The 19,942-nt window shown below is 34.9% G+C and overlaps 4 protein-coding genes across 4 annotated transcripts; 2 read left to right on the top strand and 2 right to left on the bottom strand.

Moving 5' to 3' along the window:
- Window positions 1-105: 105 nt before the first annotated feature.
- Window positions 106-8,124, bottom strand: cnk (connector enhancer of ksr). The gene is made up of 11 exons (XM_088036039.1): window positions 7,933-8,124; window positions 7,716-7,879; window positions 7,127-7,663; window positions 6,824-7,074; window positions 6,579-6,771; window positions 4,760-5,492; window positions 4,050-4,709; window positions 3,784-3,998; window positions 2,928-3,735; window positions 2,090-2,877; window positions 106-2,038 (listed from the first exon to the last, which is right to left on the bottom strand). The coding sequence occupies exons 1-11, from the start codon at window positions 7,988-7,990 to the stop codon at window positions 1,838-1,840; spliced, it is 4,608 nt and encodes a 1,535-aa protein (XP_087892165.1). The 5' UTR covers window positions 7,991-8,124; the 3' UTR covers window positions 106-1,837.
- Window positions 8,125-8,778: 654 nt separating this feature from the next.
- LOC148174813 (vesicular glutamate transporter 1-like) lies at window positions 8,779-12,850 on the top strand. The gene is made up of 5 exons (XM_088035821.1): window positions 8,779-8,887; window positions 10,917-11,091; window positions 11,141-12,081; window positions 12,126-12,246; window positions 12,294-12,850. Exons 1-5 carry the CDS (start codon window positions 8,829-8,831, stop codon window positions 12,489-12,491), a joined length of 1,494 nt encoding a protein of 497 aa, XP_087891947.1. The 5' UTR covers window positions 8,779-8,828; the 3' UTR covers window positions 12,492-12,850.
- Window positions 12,851-13,369: 519 nt separating this feature from the next.
- On the top strand, window positions 13,370-16,910 carry LOC148174812 (sialin-like). Its single transcript, XM_088035749.1, has 7 exons — window positions 13,370-13,450; window positions 14,903-14,965; window positions 15,020-15,188; window positions 15,236-15,899; window positions 15,938-16,214; window positions 16,264-16,384; window positions 16,436-16,910. The coding sequence occupies exons 2-7, from the start codon at window positions 14,925-14,927 to the stop codon at window positions 16,613-16,615; spliced, it is 1,452 nt and encodes a 483-aa protein (XP_087891875.1). The 5' UTR covers window positions 13,370-13,450; window positions 14,903-14,924; the 3' UTR covers window positions 16,616-16,910.
- Window positions 16,911-17,096: 186 nt separating this feature from the next.
- Window positions 17,097-19,389, bottom strand: LOC148174811 (sialin-like). The gene is made up of 11 exons (XM_088036919.1): window positions 19,340-19,389; window positions 19,120-19,291; window positions 18,408-19,071; window positions 18,086-18,362; window positions 17,921-18,041; window positions 17,710-17,873; window positions 17,525-17,563; window positions 17,345-17,436; window positions 17,292-17,304; window positions 17,175-17,225; window positions 17,097-17,118 (listed from the first exon to the last, which is right to left on the bottom strand). The coding sequence occupies exons 1-11, from the start codon at window positions 19,387-19,389 to the stop codon at window positions 17,097-17,099; spliced, it is 1,665 nt and encodes a 554-aa protein (XP_087893045.1).
- Window positions 19,390-19,942: the final 553 nt, after the last annotated feature.

Below are 19,942 nucleotides of genomic sequence, written 5' to 3'. Positions count from 1 at the left end.
CACATCTTTTATGTATTTTCTTATACAGGGAAGCTTTATAGGTCATCAGAGAGAGGATTATTTATAGCGCGTTTAATTATAGGGAAAAATCGTTAAAAATGCAAATCAAGTAAATAATAAAATTTATTTTCTGGAAACGTAACATTTTCAGGGTCACTTGTTTGGCACTTCCTAAAGTAAAAAGCAAAATATAAATATTAAAATGGATAAATTAATATGTACTATATACAGCTGAGTTGTAACAACTTTTACCGATACCTCTGGAATATGGAGAAAAAACAGCATCCAAAGTTACAACAATAAAATATGTATATCAAATAATACTGCAATATTTCAAAAGTAATAACAAGCCTATAATAGTAAAAATATCTAATAAAAACTCGTATAATTATTGAATAAAAACATTGCAATGAAACTTCCAACACGAAAATCTCATTACATCTTGAAGTTTCAATATCATAAGTTTATCGCTATGGCTCCTCGCACGATGGGTTTCGAACAAACCGAAATGTGACTAACAGTGCAGAATTTATTGTAAATATCAAGCCTGGAATTTATTGGAGAATTTTTGAGACAAACTGATTTGTCAATACAAAGTGAAGTTGTTGGATCGTGCCAAAAACGCAAGCAAAAAAGAGGTGATATAACTCAATAGCTCAAGGCTTCTAAAAAGATTCGTTTTTTTCAAGATGTACTCTAATTAGAAGGGAACACTGAACAAATAAATTTGGCACAATCCGACAACAAAACAATTAATTGTTTATTGTGAATAATTGTAACAGTTATTTACATTACAAGTGGCTTAAAAGCATCTTTACAATTACGAATTTACAGTTGGCAGGTAGTAACCTGTAATATTGTAGTATGCTCTAACCCAAGTGTGATGTACAGTTTTTTATCCAAGACCGCTTACTGCCTTATTATATTACTTATTAATTACTTAAGTGATTGAAATGAGTTACGTAACGATGTAATAGAACTTGTTACATAACAACAATGAATGACATACTATTAGCGACACCGAAATGTGAACGATGTTTTCGTTGGCACGGATTTTTCCCTTATTATCCATAATGTAAATCAGGCTTTGAGCAGTGGCGTTCTCTTTGATTTTTCATAAACATTTAATCTTAGCTATACAACATTTGCTATTTAGCAGCAACTGCTCTTAGCGAACGGTTTTCTCCTAATTTTGCAATGACTCTTGCTTTTTCGACAACAGCTAAATGTCTATGCATCTTTAATTAACCACTGTCAATAAGTGTCATAAATAACGAAGTACGCCTATAATGGAAATCACGCTAGACAATTTTGCCGTACACATTTGGTTGTCGTCAATACTAATGGTGATTATCGAGTCGGTCGTAGATAAAATAATCAACACAATTATATCTTTTAAGATTTTAAATTATTGTTTTTGGCAAATAACAATATCAATAGTCTACAAGGTGTATAATTTTAACTTCTACTAAAATAATTTTTATATAATTGACATGTTCAATGTATCACAACAAATGGTGTTACATTTTACTTGCGGCTGACAATAAATGTTAAACAGTCAATTTTACTCTCATATCTTAATTTTATGCATATACCTAAATATACTCCAACAGTTTATTGTCAGACAATCTAAAAATAAACTCTTCTTTAAACAATATAGGCAAAAAATGGCGAGAATGGTTTAGGTAATATCATGGCCAAGACATGTACTGATATTGTCGCGAAATTATCCACATAAGTACAAATCTCTGCGCCAATTAATCACAATTATTGAATTTTAAAAGAACATATTTAACAATTATTCTATCTTATTAGATTGCACATTTCTGTAGGTACATCAATTATTACTCTTACCTTGTTTACGTAACAAAGTTAGACTACTTTGGGGATCGGCAAGAGAATACGTTTCCGGTTCAAAAACAGGAGGATATTCTAGACCTGGATAGTCTGCGTGTGGACTAATACTTATAGATAGCGGTTCTGAAGAGGACGGCGGAGAACTTTCGAGTGAATAGGAGCTCTGCGACATTGAAATAGGCTGAAAAACAAACGTAGTTTTTTATCCGATAAAAAATGTTGTATAAATTACCTGAGACGATGTGGAAGCCCAATTTATCTCCGATCCCGAGTTATTCTTTCTAAAAATCGTACGATGTAACTTCGGTGAGCCTAAAAAAGTCTTCTCCTTCTTCCCCTCACTTTGTTTACTAAAAATCTGTTTGAACTTCCCCCCTTTTGAGGCCTTATCGTCTAGATTCAATTCAAATGCCAACTTTGGGCGTGTTTTCTGGTCTTGTGATAACGGCAAACACATTGGAGTGTACTGTAAAGCTGACTTTAGTTTAATTTTCGATGAGTCCGACACCTTATTCGTGTATTTCCCATCAACATTCATTTTCCCCTTCTTATCCGAAGACGTAAAACTGTGTTGCTTCTTAATTTTGTGACTTTTCTTCGGGGTGTCTTTATACATTCGATCATCCAAGTTTCGGTTTTGAGCAAACTGGATATCGGTGACCATTTCTGGGCAGTAAATCATCTCATAGCCGCGATCTATTCCAGTCAAGTTTCGATCAGAAGCATAGCGACTACAAGTGTCAGGTTTCTCAGGTAATTTGTGAGTTCTTGGGAGCGATCGGTTGAGCTTTTGGTCGAAACCTTTGGCTTTTGGATATGTGGATGTACGGTTTTCGTAATCGTCATCCTCTTTGTGCATTTTTTTCAATGAGCCGAGACGTTTACCAAAACAAGAACTCGTGAACTCTTTCTCGGACGATTTTTGAGAATCGGAAGCATTGCGGGAGTGCCCTTTTTTGCTGATGGGTTCTGGTTTTTCTTCAACCTCAATTTTTTCTTTGGGCCTGATAGGAACCTCGCCTAAAAAAAAGATAAGAGATGTCCGCGAATTTTTTCTCTTTATTACTCACCATAAACCACATCCGGTTTAATCAGATTGAAGTTCAACAAAACATCTTCGCCCATGTTATAAGGATTCGATTTTCGCTCTTCGCTCTGTTTATTCATCAATTCTTCCAAAGTGACAAATCCCGCTAAATTATCATTACATTCTCGTTTAAAACCTTTCTTCGGAAAATTCGGTACATTAAAATCATTAATATTGCACAAACTCGGATTACTAGCATGCACATAATTCAACGGTTTCACTTTTGACAATTTCGTGGAAGACACTTTATCGTTTTCTTGACTCTTTCCCATGTGTTCAGTTAAATTAGGAACGCTTACATTCTGAACTGACTGTTGCAACTTGGGAATTTCAGATCTAGGAGCAAAAAATGCCACATGTGAGGTAAAATTACCCGTAGTGACACTGCCTGGTTGGCTTTCAGTAGTTTTTATTTTCCTGTAAGATCTGAACTGGGCGGTTGGTACCGGAAGTGAGTTCTTTGAATGACTACTGGATTTATTAAAAAAGCGTTTCCGATCAAGACTGGTACTACCTCCAGCAGCGTCGTGTTTCTTTGAAGTCAGTTTTTTCAGAGATCCGAATTTTTTGATAGTTTCAGGATTTTTTTCAGTTTCCGGTTTCTTTGGTTTCTCCGTGTCAGATTCGTCAGTTTCTGAGTAGAGGGAGCCATCATTGACCTTCAAGTCGTTGTTGAGAGTCGCCGCGGTGATTAACTCGATCCAAGATTGGAGAAATTCGGGATCTTCGGCGGAGAAGTAAAAAACGGTTCCAGTGTGGTACACTTTGAAGGCGTTTGAGCGCGATTTTACCTAAAATTACGGTTGAAGTTTGATCTTAGCGATATTTATTCAACTTACTTCACTAGCTACCGCCACTGTGAAACCTGACAAGAAAATAAGACATGCGGCTCTGGGATCTTCTTTCGTTTTAAAGCCGTAAAGGCAGCTTCCTAGGAGAACAAACCACCGTTTTTCCCAATGGATATTTTGGTTTTGTTTGCTTCGCAGACGTTGGTACAGGAAGCCTTGATTATCAGGCGGATTTAGGTCGTTGACGGTTACCTTTCGTCGTTCTGCAATAAATCAAAGAATTAAACAGGCAATAATCGTTCGGTGAAACTTACTGGCTGCGATGGTATTCTTCTTCTTTCCAGCTTTGTTCTTATTCGAGTAAATCATGGCACGGACTATTGAATTCGTCGGGGAAATCTTGCTGTCACTCATACTCTTCTGCACATCAAAATTTGGCGAACTTCTATACCCCAGTCCATCGTTTTCTCCCGAATGATCTTTACCTTTTGGTGTCGACATAACTTTCGGTTCAAAATGTTTTTGTGTTTTTTCATTCGCTTTCAGCATAGCCGGAGATTCTGGTGGTTTTACTGTCACAGCCGTCGCGGTCAATTCTACAGTATGAATCGTCGATTGTTTGGTTTCTGGGAATTCAAAAACTGTAGATTTCGGTGGTAACGATGAGTCTGCTTTCAAGTTCGGTAAATTCGGTTTGGGTGAATCTATCGGATAAGCCGGTTTGTTTACATCTACAACTCCAAAGGTTCTTGGTGGAGGCTTCGGTGGAAGATCGGCGTCAAATTTTTCTTTGATTTCTGGAGGTTTTTCGATAGTTTGTGAAGTAAGTGTACATTTGATTTCCTCGATAACTGGCACGTTTGGAGTTAGTGGCAAGTTTATGGCTTCGACTATCGGAATCCCTAGCTCATATTTGGTTTCACTAAAGGGTTCAATCTCGGGTTTGTTTTCAGACGTAAAAGGATTAGCATCGTCTGAAAAAAATATGATCATTTCTGAAAACGCAGAAATGTTATGATCTTACCTGTCACTTCCGTGGGCGTCTTGTCTATCACAAATTTCTCAACAGGTGAGTTTTCATCCCCTGTCAAATCATAGGCAGGGGTGCTATGACTTTTGTCTAGTCGCCCCCTCAACTTGGTTGTGGCGCTTCTAGGTGGCACCAGCGGTTTTTTACTCGCGTCACGTTTCTGTGGTACATCAGGTGGTTTTTTAATCTGTGACCTGGGAAAAATCTTCGGTTTATTAATAACCTCCTTTTCCTTTTCATCAAACTTCCTAATAATATCGTGTATTTTAACTTCGGCAAGCACTGCATCTTTCACTCTTTCTTGAGTATTGTGAAAATGTTCACAATCTTTCTTAATATCATCATTTTCCGTCACCATACTCGTTCTATCAGTCAACTCGCGACCCTCGTCTATAAACGCAATATTCTCATTAGTCAAACTAGCCAAACTGTTAACACTGACACTCTTCTCATCGTTCAAATTGCTCGTCAAACTCTCCTTCTTCTCACAATCTTCAAGTTTCTTCTCCTGGAAATTCACCTTCTTCTTCGCGCTCTTTTCTTTTAACGAATTCTTGCGACGACTCGAGCTAAGACCAATCACAGTGGTGGGTCTTGGACTCAAATCAAGTCCCAAATTACATGAAGCACTCTTGTCACGAAGAAAATTCGCGTCAGAATCAAAATTGTCAATGTTGTAGGAACTTGAGTGGGTAGAAACGGCGCGATCTTTCCATATTTGCCAGTACTGCAAGAAAATAAACTGTAACGATGTGGTCTTGATGCGATCGTTGTTAACATGGCAGAATTAATCAGTTATCGCGGGAGGATGTAAAGAAGTCTGGGAGTTTTAGAACACTGATACGGTTGTGTGAAATTGTGATAAAAAAACGATGCGTCAGCGTTCTGTGAATTTCGGTCGCTTTAGGACATACGTTAAGAAAAAGATCGGCAATCAAGGCGAAGAATAAGGCGACCTTCATATTAGCATTAATGGACAGTGTCCCCTAGTTTGCTTAGTTGCTTCACTGGAAAGGATCGAAGGATTTCTTTTTACACAGTTACGAGTATTTAGACACGTGTTTGTGATGATGATGAATCACATATCTGCTACGAGCAACCAGAATAAATTTAAATTTATAATAATAAGACAAAGAAATTAGGCTTCACAGACAAATATTGAAAAAACTGGTGTTTATCTGTTTATCCATAAACGTATGACTAGTAATTTGGTAGTTGCGACATTTTTGTGTTTATCGTCAGTATTTTTTAACGTCTCATGGTCGAATTTAATGAAGTCATGAAAGTAAAAATGTTTGTTACATGTCATTTCGACGCGGGTCTAAATAGAACTTCTTACATTCCAAAAAACGCGTATTTTTTTTGTAATAATAAATCTCAAAACACCTCGTTTCACCATATTTTTTTCCTTTATATCTTTAGGCTCAATATATTTTCTTTATTCAAATCGATCAAAAAAATAGAAACACCTGCAACTCGTCATATACGTAATTGTAATAAAATTATGTCACAAAAAATTAGCGTGTTATTGCAAATGCTAAAGAAACTAATTTTCCATGTAATTAATGGAGGTAATTTTGAAATGCCGTCGACAATTTCAAGTACATTTTACGTTGTTTTAATCTCCACATCTTTAGGCATAAGCATATTTTTTGTTGAATGGAACGACAATGCAAATTTAAGCGGTTTTAAGTGTTTTGTCAATTGCTGTACAGATTTTTTCTGCTAATAAGGAGTCTGACCTTGATGCAAGAATCACATTGAAAAATTCCGACAATTTCAAAAATTGAGTTCAATCAAAATAACGACCTACCTGTTCTACTGATGGGTAAGGCCTCTTACTCGTGGGAGTAGCGCCAGTGATAGTGTTGCGCCGCTGCAAGATGGGCCTTGGCTTCAAAGGGTACATCCTCCCACTGCCATCTAATGGGCTATCAGGAGGCTCACTGTCGTCACTACTACTTAATTCAGTCTCAACATCTGGAGGCTCAATGACTGCTGGCAATCTACAAAAACACCAAGATAAAATATTATACGTAACTTTACACTAAAAATTACTTTGGAATAGTAATCGGCGATAAATTATGAATAGGAAGCAATCTTGGGGCAGGCATATTGTCGCTCCAACGAAAATACGTCTGACCCTCAAGTTTTTTACTCGGCAAACGATACGGCTTCATGTAAATCTGTCCATAAACTTTAGTGTGACGGGGTCGCTTTTTCAACGTTAATACAATTTCAGGAGGTGAGTCTTGTAGCAGAAGCATGACGTTTTTGCGTTGCCATCCAACCACAGTTTGGTAATTCACCTGGAATTCAAGAAAATTGTAAACTTCGTAAAAACAAAACCTCAATGATTACTTGAACAATTTCATCCCCTTCTTCAATTTTCGTGCTTCCGTGCGCTGGGGACCCATATTTAATTTCCGCGATTTGATGAATATGGTGGTTGTTTGGAGAGATAAAAAACCCCAACTCCTGTTCTTTCTTCTTTAAAGTGGCAAGATCTAAAAAAGCTGGTTGAAGAATCATAGGATCGGAAATCTCCTGTATTATGTGATCTGCCAGTTTGGTGATCTTCTCGCAGATTTTTCTGATACTGCTGGCGGGTTTTTCGGAGAATTTTCCTCTGTGTGCTCTTGTGGCCATTTCAAAACTTAAGTCTAATAGTTGAGTTTTACAGTCATTGTAATCTTTATCACCGAGAAAAGGGGCGCGATCTAGCCAACAAACCAAAGGCTTAACCGTCATAATAATATTGTGGACGTCTGACATCATTTGGGGTGAGACAAGTGGACAGTCCTCATCAACTAACAATAACTCTTTATACAGAGAATTGGAGGCACAAGAAACTTTTAGCGATAACATCTGCAAGTTTTCTTTATCCAACTCAAAGTGCTGTAAATTATAACTGTTAAACAAGTTAAGTGTAACAACAATAAAAACATACAAAGTGCCTCAGGTGCTCCACTGACTCCAATATCAACTCCTGATGACCCAAACTTTTAACTCCCAAATTATCCAAATCATCAGCTCTTAGATTAAGTAAATGATGTCCTGTTACCCCATTATTCAAAAATGAGGTCGTATAATGCAAAATAATACTATCTAGGCCTAAAAATACAAAAATGAGGTTAGGTATCCTTGAAAAATCAAAATCAATTTACCTTTGAGCCAGTCGACTACTTGATCCACTGACCAATCTCGCACATTGACATACGCCATTATTGGGATTTTGAGGTGTTTTTGCCACTATTATCGCTAATTAAGTGTTATACAACATTATTTTGAACGTAGTCTTGTGTTTTGAACTAAACATGAATGAACTTGTCATCTACTTGCCAAAAAACAAGCAAACATGAATGAAATATCGTGGCGCCACCTAGTGGCTAGAATGTGAGAGGAAGAAAAAGAAATCTATAAATTTGGTGGTTGTATAAAGTAAAAAACAGGACAAAATTTAAAATAAAAAAGTTACATAAAATCAATTGTAAGAGTAATTTTTTAATTATTTCTACATTCAACACTTTAATTTATAGCATACATATTTTCAATAGTAACACATTTTTCACAAACGTTTTGAAATTTAAAAAATTGTTCCAGTTTTTTTTTTATGGTTTAGGTAAAATCTCAAATTTTAGAAATGTTTTGTTTGAAATGCGTACAAAAGTATAGTTACTTCTAAGTACATACAAATTAAACACAAATAACCAACTTCAACTAAGTGGTTTCAATGTGATCAACGGCAAAATTATTTTTCAGTTCTAATTAAATGAATGTGTACATTTTGTACATGTTTACATTTTCTTTGTAACACAGGAAGCGACTAAATAAATAATTTCATGCATGTACAAAACCTTCAAATCAATCACGACTGAAATTCTTTGGATTTTAAACTCATTATTAATTTGAAAAGAATTTTTATTCACTCCTGAATATCACCGATATCACGAACGCCACATAGGAGAATGGAAATCGAGGCCACAATTTACCACTACCTCCGGGCTTCTCTAACATTTGTAACTAGTGCGGTTTGCATGCTCAGTGTGGAAGTGTCTTCAATATGGCACTCACAAACGAAAAAGTGCACTCATATGGGACTGAAACAACCGTTGATGAAAGGTAGGAGGAAGGTGAAGAATGCCGCAGAGTCGTAATAAATCTGTTTTATCACGATTCTACGGAAGGTGAAAGTTTTATTTGAGAATAATCTGAACTTGTCCAGATCTGCACTGATACGAATCTACAGCACTTTTTTGAATAATCTACATTTTTTTTACTGAATAAATTTTAGGTGGGGCAATTTTTTAAGATGTTGGTTTGTAAATTTATAAATTAATTTTACCTGAATGATTTGTTTTTAACCAATTTTTAATTAAATTAGAAAAATCAAATGTCTTTCTACCAACTCAAACAAAGCATACCTTGAAAACAACAGGAAGTTGGATCATTTACAAAATTATATCAATTTGATTGAAATTGGTTTAAACATTATTTCAAAACTGCACTTATAAATCTCGGCAAGCTAGAAGACATCGGCATGACTCTTTTTACATAAAATATTCGATTTTCATTAAATTAAATTGATCAATAAAACAACTTAATTTTAATGGCCATCTGCTGTTATTTGTTTTTGATAAAAAATGTTTACTGAGAGTCCTATAGACGCTTTAATAGATATGTAGATACCTAGATAAGTAGGATAAGTCAATTTTGTGCATTTTTTTTAATAGAATACTGGTAGATTATGTAATAATACAGCACCGAAGCTCTGATTTCATCCCGTTCGGCAATATTAAAAAAAAGCGTAGATTATGATAAATAACTTTTAATAGCAATGTTTTCTTCAAATTTGTATTTTTTAAATGAAAATAAGACATAACTTGCCTTTTTTATACTTACACAAGTATTGAGACGATAACACAGCGCTGCAAAATTTAACTTTTCTTTTTTTTTTCGAAGAAAATGGAAAATCAATAAAATCATGAAATTTTACATGTTTTTTCCTAATTTGTATTTTAAACATTCCCAAGTTGCTATGGAAACAAAGCTATTCTAACATTTCGTATCGAAATGGATATTCTAGCACTGAAAACGAATGCGAAAATAGCGAAAATAGCTCTGTTACAAGAACAAATTAGGAAAAATAATATAAAAACCTCGTTCATAAGACCATTTAGGCACTCATCCATTATAAAACGCGCGGCTTTGCCGCTCGTTTTATAAACTTGGATTCGAGCCAAAAATTTTGCCTTATGAAACTCGGTGTTTTAATATACTATTTTAGACTAGTTCTTGCGTTTACAAAAACGATCTTGCTCTAACATTTAGTGCTATAATTGGTAAAGTAACATTGATTTTAAAAGAATTTGAGGACATTTTCAAAAAAATTCTAAAATACATACAGTATTGTTTTACAGCTTGTTTAGGCTGAAATTTGAATTTTGAAATCAAAGTAACTATTTTTTCAAAAACTAAAGCTGATCTTAAAAAACTAATTACTGTTTCGTAATCAGAACGCTCTGTATATACAGAAACCTCTTTTACAACTTTGGAAAACTGTTGCCCAGTGTAATTTTTATGTTTCCGTATGAATATTAGCATTAAAGATCAAATTATATGATTAAGTAATAAAATTTTATAAATTCAAACTTTATGAGTAAGTATACAATGTAAATTCTTCGCATTATTACCTGTAATATCGAACTTTAATGACCGTATTTTGACTAAACAAGGTGACTTACACCTAATTATTAGTACACCTTATTATTGTTCACGAAAACACATAAATGACCACAAAACAGTGACAAATTAAAAAGTACTAAGTATGTATTTTGCTTGTTAGTAAAGTATTTTATTAACTTATTGTTCAGAGGAAGTTAGGTAATAGGTAAATCAGTCTTAATCAAGTTGTTAAAATTACGGCAAAGATCTGAGCAAATGATTTTGAACCTAATTAGGTATTATTTGGAATATCTTTATATCATTAGACAGAAGTTCAAAAATTAACCGTTGAAAAAAACAATATTACAAATTAAAACCAATCAAACAATTTTATTTTACGAATCGTGCATTTTAGTTACTACATATTTAAATTAAGTATGATTATGATTACATACCTATCTCCACTATATTTTGAGTCGTTTTCCAGGCCTGAAAACCCGCACCCCAACTGGATGTTTTGGAAAAAGCGCCGCTATGTCGTCGCCGTGCTCGCATTCTTCGGCTTCTTCAACGTCTACGCCCTCCGAGTCAACTTAAGCATAGCAATCGTAGCAATGACTGAACTCAAAAACATAACTCTAGACAATGGTACTGTAATTCAAGTAAGTTTCCCAAAAACCAAAACATCATAACTGTACGATTCTCTTCCAGGCACCGGAATTCGACTGGGACTCAAAAATTCAAGGCTATATCTTAAGTTCGTTCTTCTACGGCTACATCACCACTCAACTTTTCGGCGGTTGGCTCTCTGCCCGAATCGGTGGAAAAAAAGTTTTCGGTGGAGGAGTCGCAATTACTGCCGCTTTAACTTTAACAACGCCATTTTTGGCAAGAACGAATGTTTATCTTTTGTTGGCAGTCAGGATAGTTGAAGGAATTTTCGAAGGGGTGACATATCCGTGTATCCATGCTGTATGGGCACGGTGGGCGCCGCCTCTGGAAAGATCAAGACTAGCAACTTTGGCTTTCTCTGGAAGCTATGTGGGGACTGTTGTCTCAATGCCGCTTTGTGCGTATTTAGCCAAAGCGCTGGGATGGCCTAGTATTTTTTACTTCTTTGGTGTTCTGGCGCTGATTTGGGTGATGGTTTGGTGTCTCGTGGTGGCGGAGTCACCAGCTGAAGATCCAAGAATCTCAAAAGCGGAACTTGCTTATATTAAAGAGTCTCTAGAATACAGCGACTCCAACCAAAGAATTGTTCATCCATGGAGAAAAATCTTATCATCGATGCCCGTGTGGGCTATAGTAATTTCGCATTTCAGTGAAAATTGGGGCTTTTACACCCTCCTGACTCAGCTCCCCAAATTTATGAATGAAATTCTCAATTTTAATTTAGGAAAAACTGGATTTATGTCAGCAGTACCGTATTTAGCTATGTCCATCATAATCCAGATATCTGGTCACTTTGCTGACTGGTTACAAGAAAGAGAGATCATGACGACCACACAAGTTCGAAAAGTTTTCAACTGTGGAGCCTTCTTTGCCCAAACTGTATTTATGTTAACTGCAGCATTCTGGTTGACACCTGTTGGAACAATTTTTTGTCTAACCCTCGCTGTGGGCTTAGGAGGATTTGCTTGGTCCGGATTTAGGTAGCTTTTCTTTTGTTACTACCCAAATAACTCTCCTTTTATAGTGTTAATTATCTGGATATTGCGCCTCAACACGCGAGCGTCTTGATGGGCTTGGGTAACACTGTAGGAACTTTACCAGGAATTGTGAGCCCCATAATCTCAGGATATATCGTCACGACTCCGGTAGGCCAATTCGGAATTTATTGGCATTCGTAACAAATCTGTTTTAGACCGCTCAAGAATGGAGAATCATATTTTACATAGCAAGTAGTGTATACTTGTTTGGTGGGATATTCTACGGGGTGTTTGCATCAGGAAATGTTCAACCGTGGGCTATTGTAAAAGATAAAACGAAAGACACTCCGATGAAGGAAAGAAACGCCAAAGCGACAGGCCAGGATAATAAATCGTTTGAACCTGATGCTTAGCACTTTGTAGAAAACTAGTAAAGACGACATTGTGATAGGATAGATTTAGAAGTTAAAATATATCTAAGAATTAAGTATGTATCTAGTTTTTAACAATAGTAAAGCAATTATTTGAAGGCTTATGTAGTAATTTGAACGTTTAACTTTCTGTAATAGATTCTTAAATAATTCAGTGTCGTAAAACTCTTGTTGTCGAATTAGAGAAGGCGATTTAAACTGAAGGTTTCATACGGATTTACCTGTTGGAATACCTTATAAACTGCTTTTCAGATTCAGTTATAAGAAATTGATAGATATATTTACCGTTGCAACTTAACAAAAAGCTTTCAAACTTGTGATTTTAAAAAAAGAATATATGTAAAGAGTGACTTATCATTAATAAATTTATTTCTCCATTAAGTACGTGTATCTGTAATAACATTCTTCAAATTTCTTAATTAAACTTTAGGAGGTTTTGCATTTTGTAGGTACCTACAGTCCGTGCGTTTTAAGATGGCGAAAGCGATAGATGCGCAGTAAAATCGCGTTGACAATTTTTAACCATCGTTTGACCATTCTTCTCTGACTGGTTTGTTTGTTCTGACTATTGTCTGTTTGCTTTTAAACTCTCGTTTATTTGAATGTTTTCTTCTCTTTCTCTCAATTATTTGAATCGCACTATATTTTGAACTCTCGATAATTTGAACTTTTTGCCAGGTCCCTTGAGTTTCAAATTATCGAAAGTCTACTGTACTTGCAAATACAAGAAAAAATTGAAAAAAAAATCAATTTTGTTATTTCTTTTAATTTTTAACCCGTAAATAACGCAGCTTGTCCGGCAAACTGCACCTCATTATTATCGTAGGTATTTTTACATTTTATTTTTCCATTTAATTTATCGTTAAACGGCTTCTTATCATACTAAACGTGTGTAACTTTTTCGCTGCCCGTCTACTAGTTGTGATGCCAGAAAAGAGCAAGTATGTAATAACGATTTTATTTAACCCTTTTTTTATCAGGCTTTAGCGGTACAAGAGTTAAAAATTTAATATATCAGAAAAATTTTGGACCTAAAATTGCACATATTATTATTTATTTTTAAATGACATTACAAAAAAACTCTTGTACATTGAGATGTACAGATGGTTTGATATGATAAAAATTAATTGTGCTGCACTTGAAATTGTAGATTTAAAAAATGTAGACCTTGACAAAATTATCAAAAATGTATAACAACCGATAGTTGCGATTAAAAAAAAGTACTTATTGTCGTTTATAAAATTTTGTTTCTAATCTAAAAACGTCTGATAAGAACTGCGGTCTTTTGTTATACATAGTTTATCCACGTCCGGACTAAGGGGAGACCTTAGGGTGCTGTAGCTGTCTTTTTATAGAGGTGCCTTGCCGCTTAAAACTTGAAGCGTTTAAATGCATACTCCGACCTTTACTCTAATTTTCGCAGCTATAGAAAAATTCTTGTTGCAGCTTTTACTTTTGAATCTTGTACCATACAAATTTGTCATTTTGTACCAAAAACCTTTAAATTATGTAAGTGTAACTTCTCAAAATCTGTCTACAACTACAAATATTTGGTGCCAATTATGACCCAGAAGTATTCCTTAAATATTAACCTTGAATGCACTGGGCCCTATATTATATTTTAGCCCCGGGCCTCAAGTTTGCTTGATCCAGGCATGGTTTTATCGAAACAGTTATCATGTGCATCTTATGAAAATTTTTGATAACTTCACAATCCTAATAATTCAATCACGTACTTATAGATAATAATTTATTTTTATTGTTGCTATTTTTGACCTTGTTAATATTTACGTTCTTTTATTGCTCCAAAATATGTATTGTCGGTAAGTGCTTTTTCTGTTATTCGTGAATGAATTACCACTTAACTTACAATTTGTCGCAAACCACTTCCACTATTTAGATGTAATTTCAACATTTATTTTAATTTTATGCACTATTGAGACACGGATTTAGCAAACTTTATAATGTATATACAGGGTGTTTCACTGTCCTTAATGGTTAAGTGAGCATTTTATTTATGAGAAAAACAAATCGAAGGGCGTGTTTAAGTATCCTTATAAATACAACATTAATTAATGCTGTTAATTTATACCAATTATCGTTGGGTTGTTCAACCTAAATAGTGAATCCCTTTCAAAATATTTTCTTTATTTTCCTTATTTGAACTATTTTTAGTCCAATTGACACAAATACCATTGTTTTCTAACATGCCTGAATTAATATACCTGTCATGGTTTGCAATAACTATTTTTATTAAACAAATAAAACAATGTGAGCATTGATGATATCTAAATCTAACACATATGCTTGAAATTTATGTTTTGCGCATGTATAACCAAAATTATGTGCTGATATAATATAGTGTTGATTAACAAGTAAGTTTGTTTTATCAGTTTTGAATCGTGAAGTGTACCGATGACAGTTTCAACAGAATCCGAATTTTCCGACCCAATAAGGTAAAAACACAAAATTATGAAAAAAATTTTTCTTACAATTTTTTATTAAAAAAGTCCAGAAATTTTCCCAAAATGGATGTTCTGGAAACAACGAAGATACGTTGTTGCAGCTCTTGCACTTCTTGGTTTTTTCAACGTGTACGCACTCAGAGCAAATCTAAGCATTGCTATTGTAGCAATGACAGAAAACAAGACCACTATTGAAAACAACGTAACAATTACTGTAAGTTCTATGCTTGGAAATTAACACAATTAACTGTTTAAACATAGGCACCGGAGTTTGATTGGGACTCGAAAACCCAAGGCTACGTTCTCAGCTCGTTCTTCTACGGATACATTACCACTCAACTTTTCGGGGGATGGTTATCTGCAAAAATTGGAGGAAAGCGACTTTTTGGAATAGGAGTCGGGGTTACCGCCGTTTTAACTTTATTCACTCCAATTTTAGCCAAAACAAATGTTAATTTGTTATTAACTGTGCGAATAATTGAGGGGATTTTTGAAGGAGTGACGTATCCGTGTATCCACGCTGTTTGGTCCAGATGGGCACCTCCTTTAGAACGCACGAAGTTAGCAACAATTGCTTTTTCAGGAAGCTACATAGGGACGGTCGTTTCTATGCCCCTGAGCGCTTATTTGGCTACTTCATTAGGCTGGGCTAGCATTTTTTACTTTTTCGGAGCCTTGGCTATAATCTGGTTGGGATTTTGGTGGTACTTTATCCCCGAGTCTCCAGTAGACGATCCGCGGATATCCAAAGAAGAACTCGCACACATCCAAAGATCCCTAGGGAATGTTAACGCGAGACGAAACATTAAACATCCTTGGAAAGACATTTTAACTTCTTTCCCGGTTTGGGCTATCGTTATTTCTCATTTTACTGACAACTGGGGATTTTATACTCTTCTAACTCAGCTCCCAACATTCATGAAAGGTGAGTTTAGACGAACAATTTCCTTAAAAGTGTCTTAGACCTTTTTAGTTATGATCTTGGTACAACTGGATTCCTTGCTGGAGTTCCGTACCTTGCCATGGCTATTGTGGTACAGTTTTCCGGACATCTCGCTGATTATCTCCGACGAGAAAAAATTCTCACCACGACCCAAGTCCGCAAAATTTTTAATTGTGGTGGTTTTATCTTCCATGCGATTTTCATGGTAGCTGCAGTTTTCGTGGAATCAACAGCAGGAACGATGATTTGTTTAGTTTTTGCTGTTGGGATAGGAGTGTGTTCTTGGGCAGGATTTGGGTAGCTTACATCCTTAGTTTCGCACAAAATAATTCTTATTCAATTTTAGAGTGAATTATCTTGATATTGCGCCTCAACATGCTAGCATCATCATGGGTTTGAGCAATACCGTAGCTACACTTGCAGGAATTTGCAGTCCTATTCTCACTGGGTACATCGTAACGGAAGGGGTAAGTGGTGGCACATCTTATTCATTAAACATTGTTGTTTGGATTTTTCAGTCGAGAGAAGAATGGCAAATTGTGTTTTGCATTGCGGCTGGGATATTTATCGTCGGAAGTATTCTGTATGGTTTGTTTGCATCTGGAGAAGTGCAGCCTTGGGCGGTGGATAACGAAAAAGAAAACGTAGATAAGAGAGAGTCCGAAGTTTACGACAATAAGTCCTTTGAATCCTTTTAAGATAGGTGGTACTTTAGGTAACAGTTTATCTCAAATTAATTAAAATAACAATTAGTGCTGCTTTAACTATGTCATTTGCAATAATTATTACATGTCGGGACTCTTAGCCTTGCTATAAACCACATTGAAGTGTGGGGAGGAAGCTTTGAGTTTTAAAAAATAGTTTAGCTTGATTACACAAGTAATGGCGTCAACCAAACGTTTACTTTTTTGTCCCGTTTAAGTAGAAAATTTAAATATTTGCTGATTGATTCCGCAAATTAAACAAATTTTTACACCGAATTTACTTACGTTTCTATTTACCTTTGTTGTCTTTTATGTAGTTTAATTTTTTTGCATATTATTATAGTTTGTACAATTATTACAATTATATACTTATTATTGGTATTAAAATGTATATTTCGTTGGGTTATTCACGTGTTGATTTATTTTTATCATCTTTTGCCCTTGTTTTTTAGAGTTTATCCTATTCTCCATATCTTCATGCTTTTGCCGCAATCGTTCTGTTCTTTTCGGTTGATCTATACATTATTTTTCCTGCAGAGAATTTTCGATTTACAAAGAAGCCATTTTAGAAATCAGCAGAATTAGAAAGGGATAAGTAAGATACCTGTAATGAATGCATGTTAATTTTAATTACTAGATGGCTCCAAAAAAAAAAGTTATAAAAATATACCTGCTAATTTGCACTGAAAATAATAAGTACAAACTTATTGTTAATGCTCCTACCATTTGGTGACAATTTGACAAATGTGACAATTTTTTTTGACATTCTGTAGAAATTGGAGAAATTTAAAAAATGAGCGTTGTGTTTTTCGCTGCTGAACCAACCAATCACTAAGCCATATTTTAAATTTGACGTCTATAAAAAATTCTATGCAGAAAAAATTAGATTTACGTAAATCTGACTATTTTAAAGCAGATTTCGTCTGTGGAGAAATTGTATGTCTTTAGAATATTCTCAATTTTAAATAAATAATAAACCTATTAATAAGGAGAGTATATTAAAAAATATTTGAGTAGTCTGTCAACATTTATTTATTTGTTATATGAAAAGATTCAATGAAAACGTTTCTACACCTAATTAATCGTACTCGAAAGATTTATTTTCACATGTCATTTCTTCTCGTATTTTTGGAGCTTCTGTTTCTATAGCCCACGGCTGCAACTCCCCCGATCCGAAGATCCCATACACCAAACTTCCAATCAAAAATACTCCACCAGCTATGCAAAAAACAATTCTCCACTCCTCAGGACTCTAAAAACATTTTTTTTCTCTTTTAATTATTATCTTACAGAACTTACAGAAGTGGTTACGATATACCCAGTCGCAATGGGAGTTAAAATGCCAGCTAGAGTAGCAAAACTATTACTAATACCCATAAGAACACTGGCATGCTGAGGGGCAAGATCCAAGTAGTTTGCCCTTAAAAACATATTGAGATTAAAAAATAAAAGTTTACGTCTTACCCAAAGCCGGACCACGTGCAAACTCCTAAACCAACAGCTAAGACTAAGCAAACTACTGTTCCTGTAGTCGATGGAGTATAAACTGCTGCCACCATGAAAATTGCATGGATAATAAAGGCGCTACAAGTGAACGTTTTCCTAACTTGTGTCGTTGTCAAGATTTTTTTTTGTCTTAACCAATCAGCAAGTTGTCCGGAGCATTGAATTATGATAGCCATTGATAAATACGGCAGGCCGGAGAGAAATCCGGTTTTACCCAAGTCGTAGTTAAACATATCTAAAGTCATTTATAAACAAAAGTTTAATCTTTTTAATTACTCGCCTTTCATAAATGTTGGTAGTTGCGTGAGCAGAGTATAAAATCCCCAGTTGTCGACAAAATGACAAATTATAATAGCCCAAACTGCCGACGAAGTCAAAATATTTTTCCAAGGATGTGTGATATTCCTCTTAGCCTCAATATTCCCTAAAGACTGTCTAATATATTCTAACTCATCTTGCGAAATTCTTGGATCATCCGCCGGCGACTCTGTGATAAGAAACCACCAAAATCCATACCAAATTAACGCCAATACACCGAAAAAGTAAAAAATGCTAGGCCAGCCCAAAGAAGTCGACAAATAAGCGCTTGCAGGCATTGACACAACCGTGCCTACATAACTTCCGGAAAAAGCAATTGTTGTTAACTTCGTGCGTTCTAAAGGAGGTGCCCATCTTGCCCAAACTGATTGAATACAAGGGTAAGTCACCCCTTCAAACACCCCCTCTATTATTCTTAGTGCTATTAAAAGACCAACGTGGATATTTGTTAACCATGGAGTTACTAAAGTTAGAAGAGCTGTTACTGCGATTCCTGCTCCAAACACTCTTTTTCCACCAATTTTTGCAGATATCCATCCGCCAAATAGTTGTGTAGTAATGTAGCCATAGAAAAAAGAGCTAAGTACGTAACCTTGGGTTTTTGAGTCCCAATCAAAATCTTTTTCCTGTGAAATAATTTGACTTATATTTAAATTTGAAAAATACTTACTTACAAAGATAACTGTATTGTTTTCTAAAGTTATTGATTTATTTTCTGTCATTGCTACCACTGCTATGCTAAGATTCGCTCGAAGAGCGTAAACGTTAAAGAAACCACAGAATGCAAAACATGCGACCACATATCGACGCTTTTTCCAAAACATCCAATTTGGATACTTTTCTTTACTAAAATGGGTATCGATTTAAATGTTGTTTTATTTAATTTGGACTTACCATGGTACAATTGGTACTTCATAAAGTCCTTTTTCAAGAGTTGGAGACATAGTAGAGATAAATTGTTAAAATAAAAAGCACATAATTTTTCAAGATATGAGATAAAAGAAAATAAAATCTAGACGAGAGATTCTTATATGAAGATAATTCAGTCAATAAAAAGTATTAAAAAGATAAAACGTAAACCCATAATCACAGCTTTTACAAGATTATATTTATAATTATTTACTTTATTAAACTTAAACGTGGAAAGTTAGAACCATTTTTACACAGACATTTCGTATACATTTCCATAAATTATAGTTTTGTAAGAATTATTGGCCTGGCGCCTCCACCATATTTAGTTAGTCAAAATTTTAATTCAAGTAATATTTCAGTTGACTTGAAATTTAGGAACCTCTCAAAAACTTACTTAAAAATATGTGAAATTTTTCACAGTAATTTGAAAAAAAACTCAATAAAAAGAGACAAATTCTGCTTGACTAATAAATTATAACTATTGGGTTATTGTGTTACATACGAATTACTAAAAAACTGATTTATTTGTTATAATTACTACATTAGCCCGTTTGTATTGTTGCAGTATAAAGTTAAAAAAGTAAA

This window comes from Gnatocerus cornutus, chromosome 5 (assembly GCF_029298725.1).
Source record: "Gnatocerus cornutus isolate USDA-ARS CGAHR chromosome 5, icGnaCorn1.1, whole genome shotgun sequence".
NCBI classification, from domain to species: domain Eukaryota; kingdom Metazoa; phylum Arthropoda; class Insecta; order Coleoptera; family Tenebrionidae; genus Gnatocerus; species Gnatocerus cornutus.
Note: the sequence above shows the minus strand (reverse complement) of the source record. Positions and strands in the feature narration are given on the sequence as shown.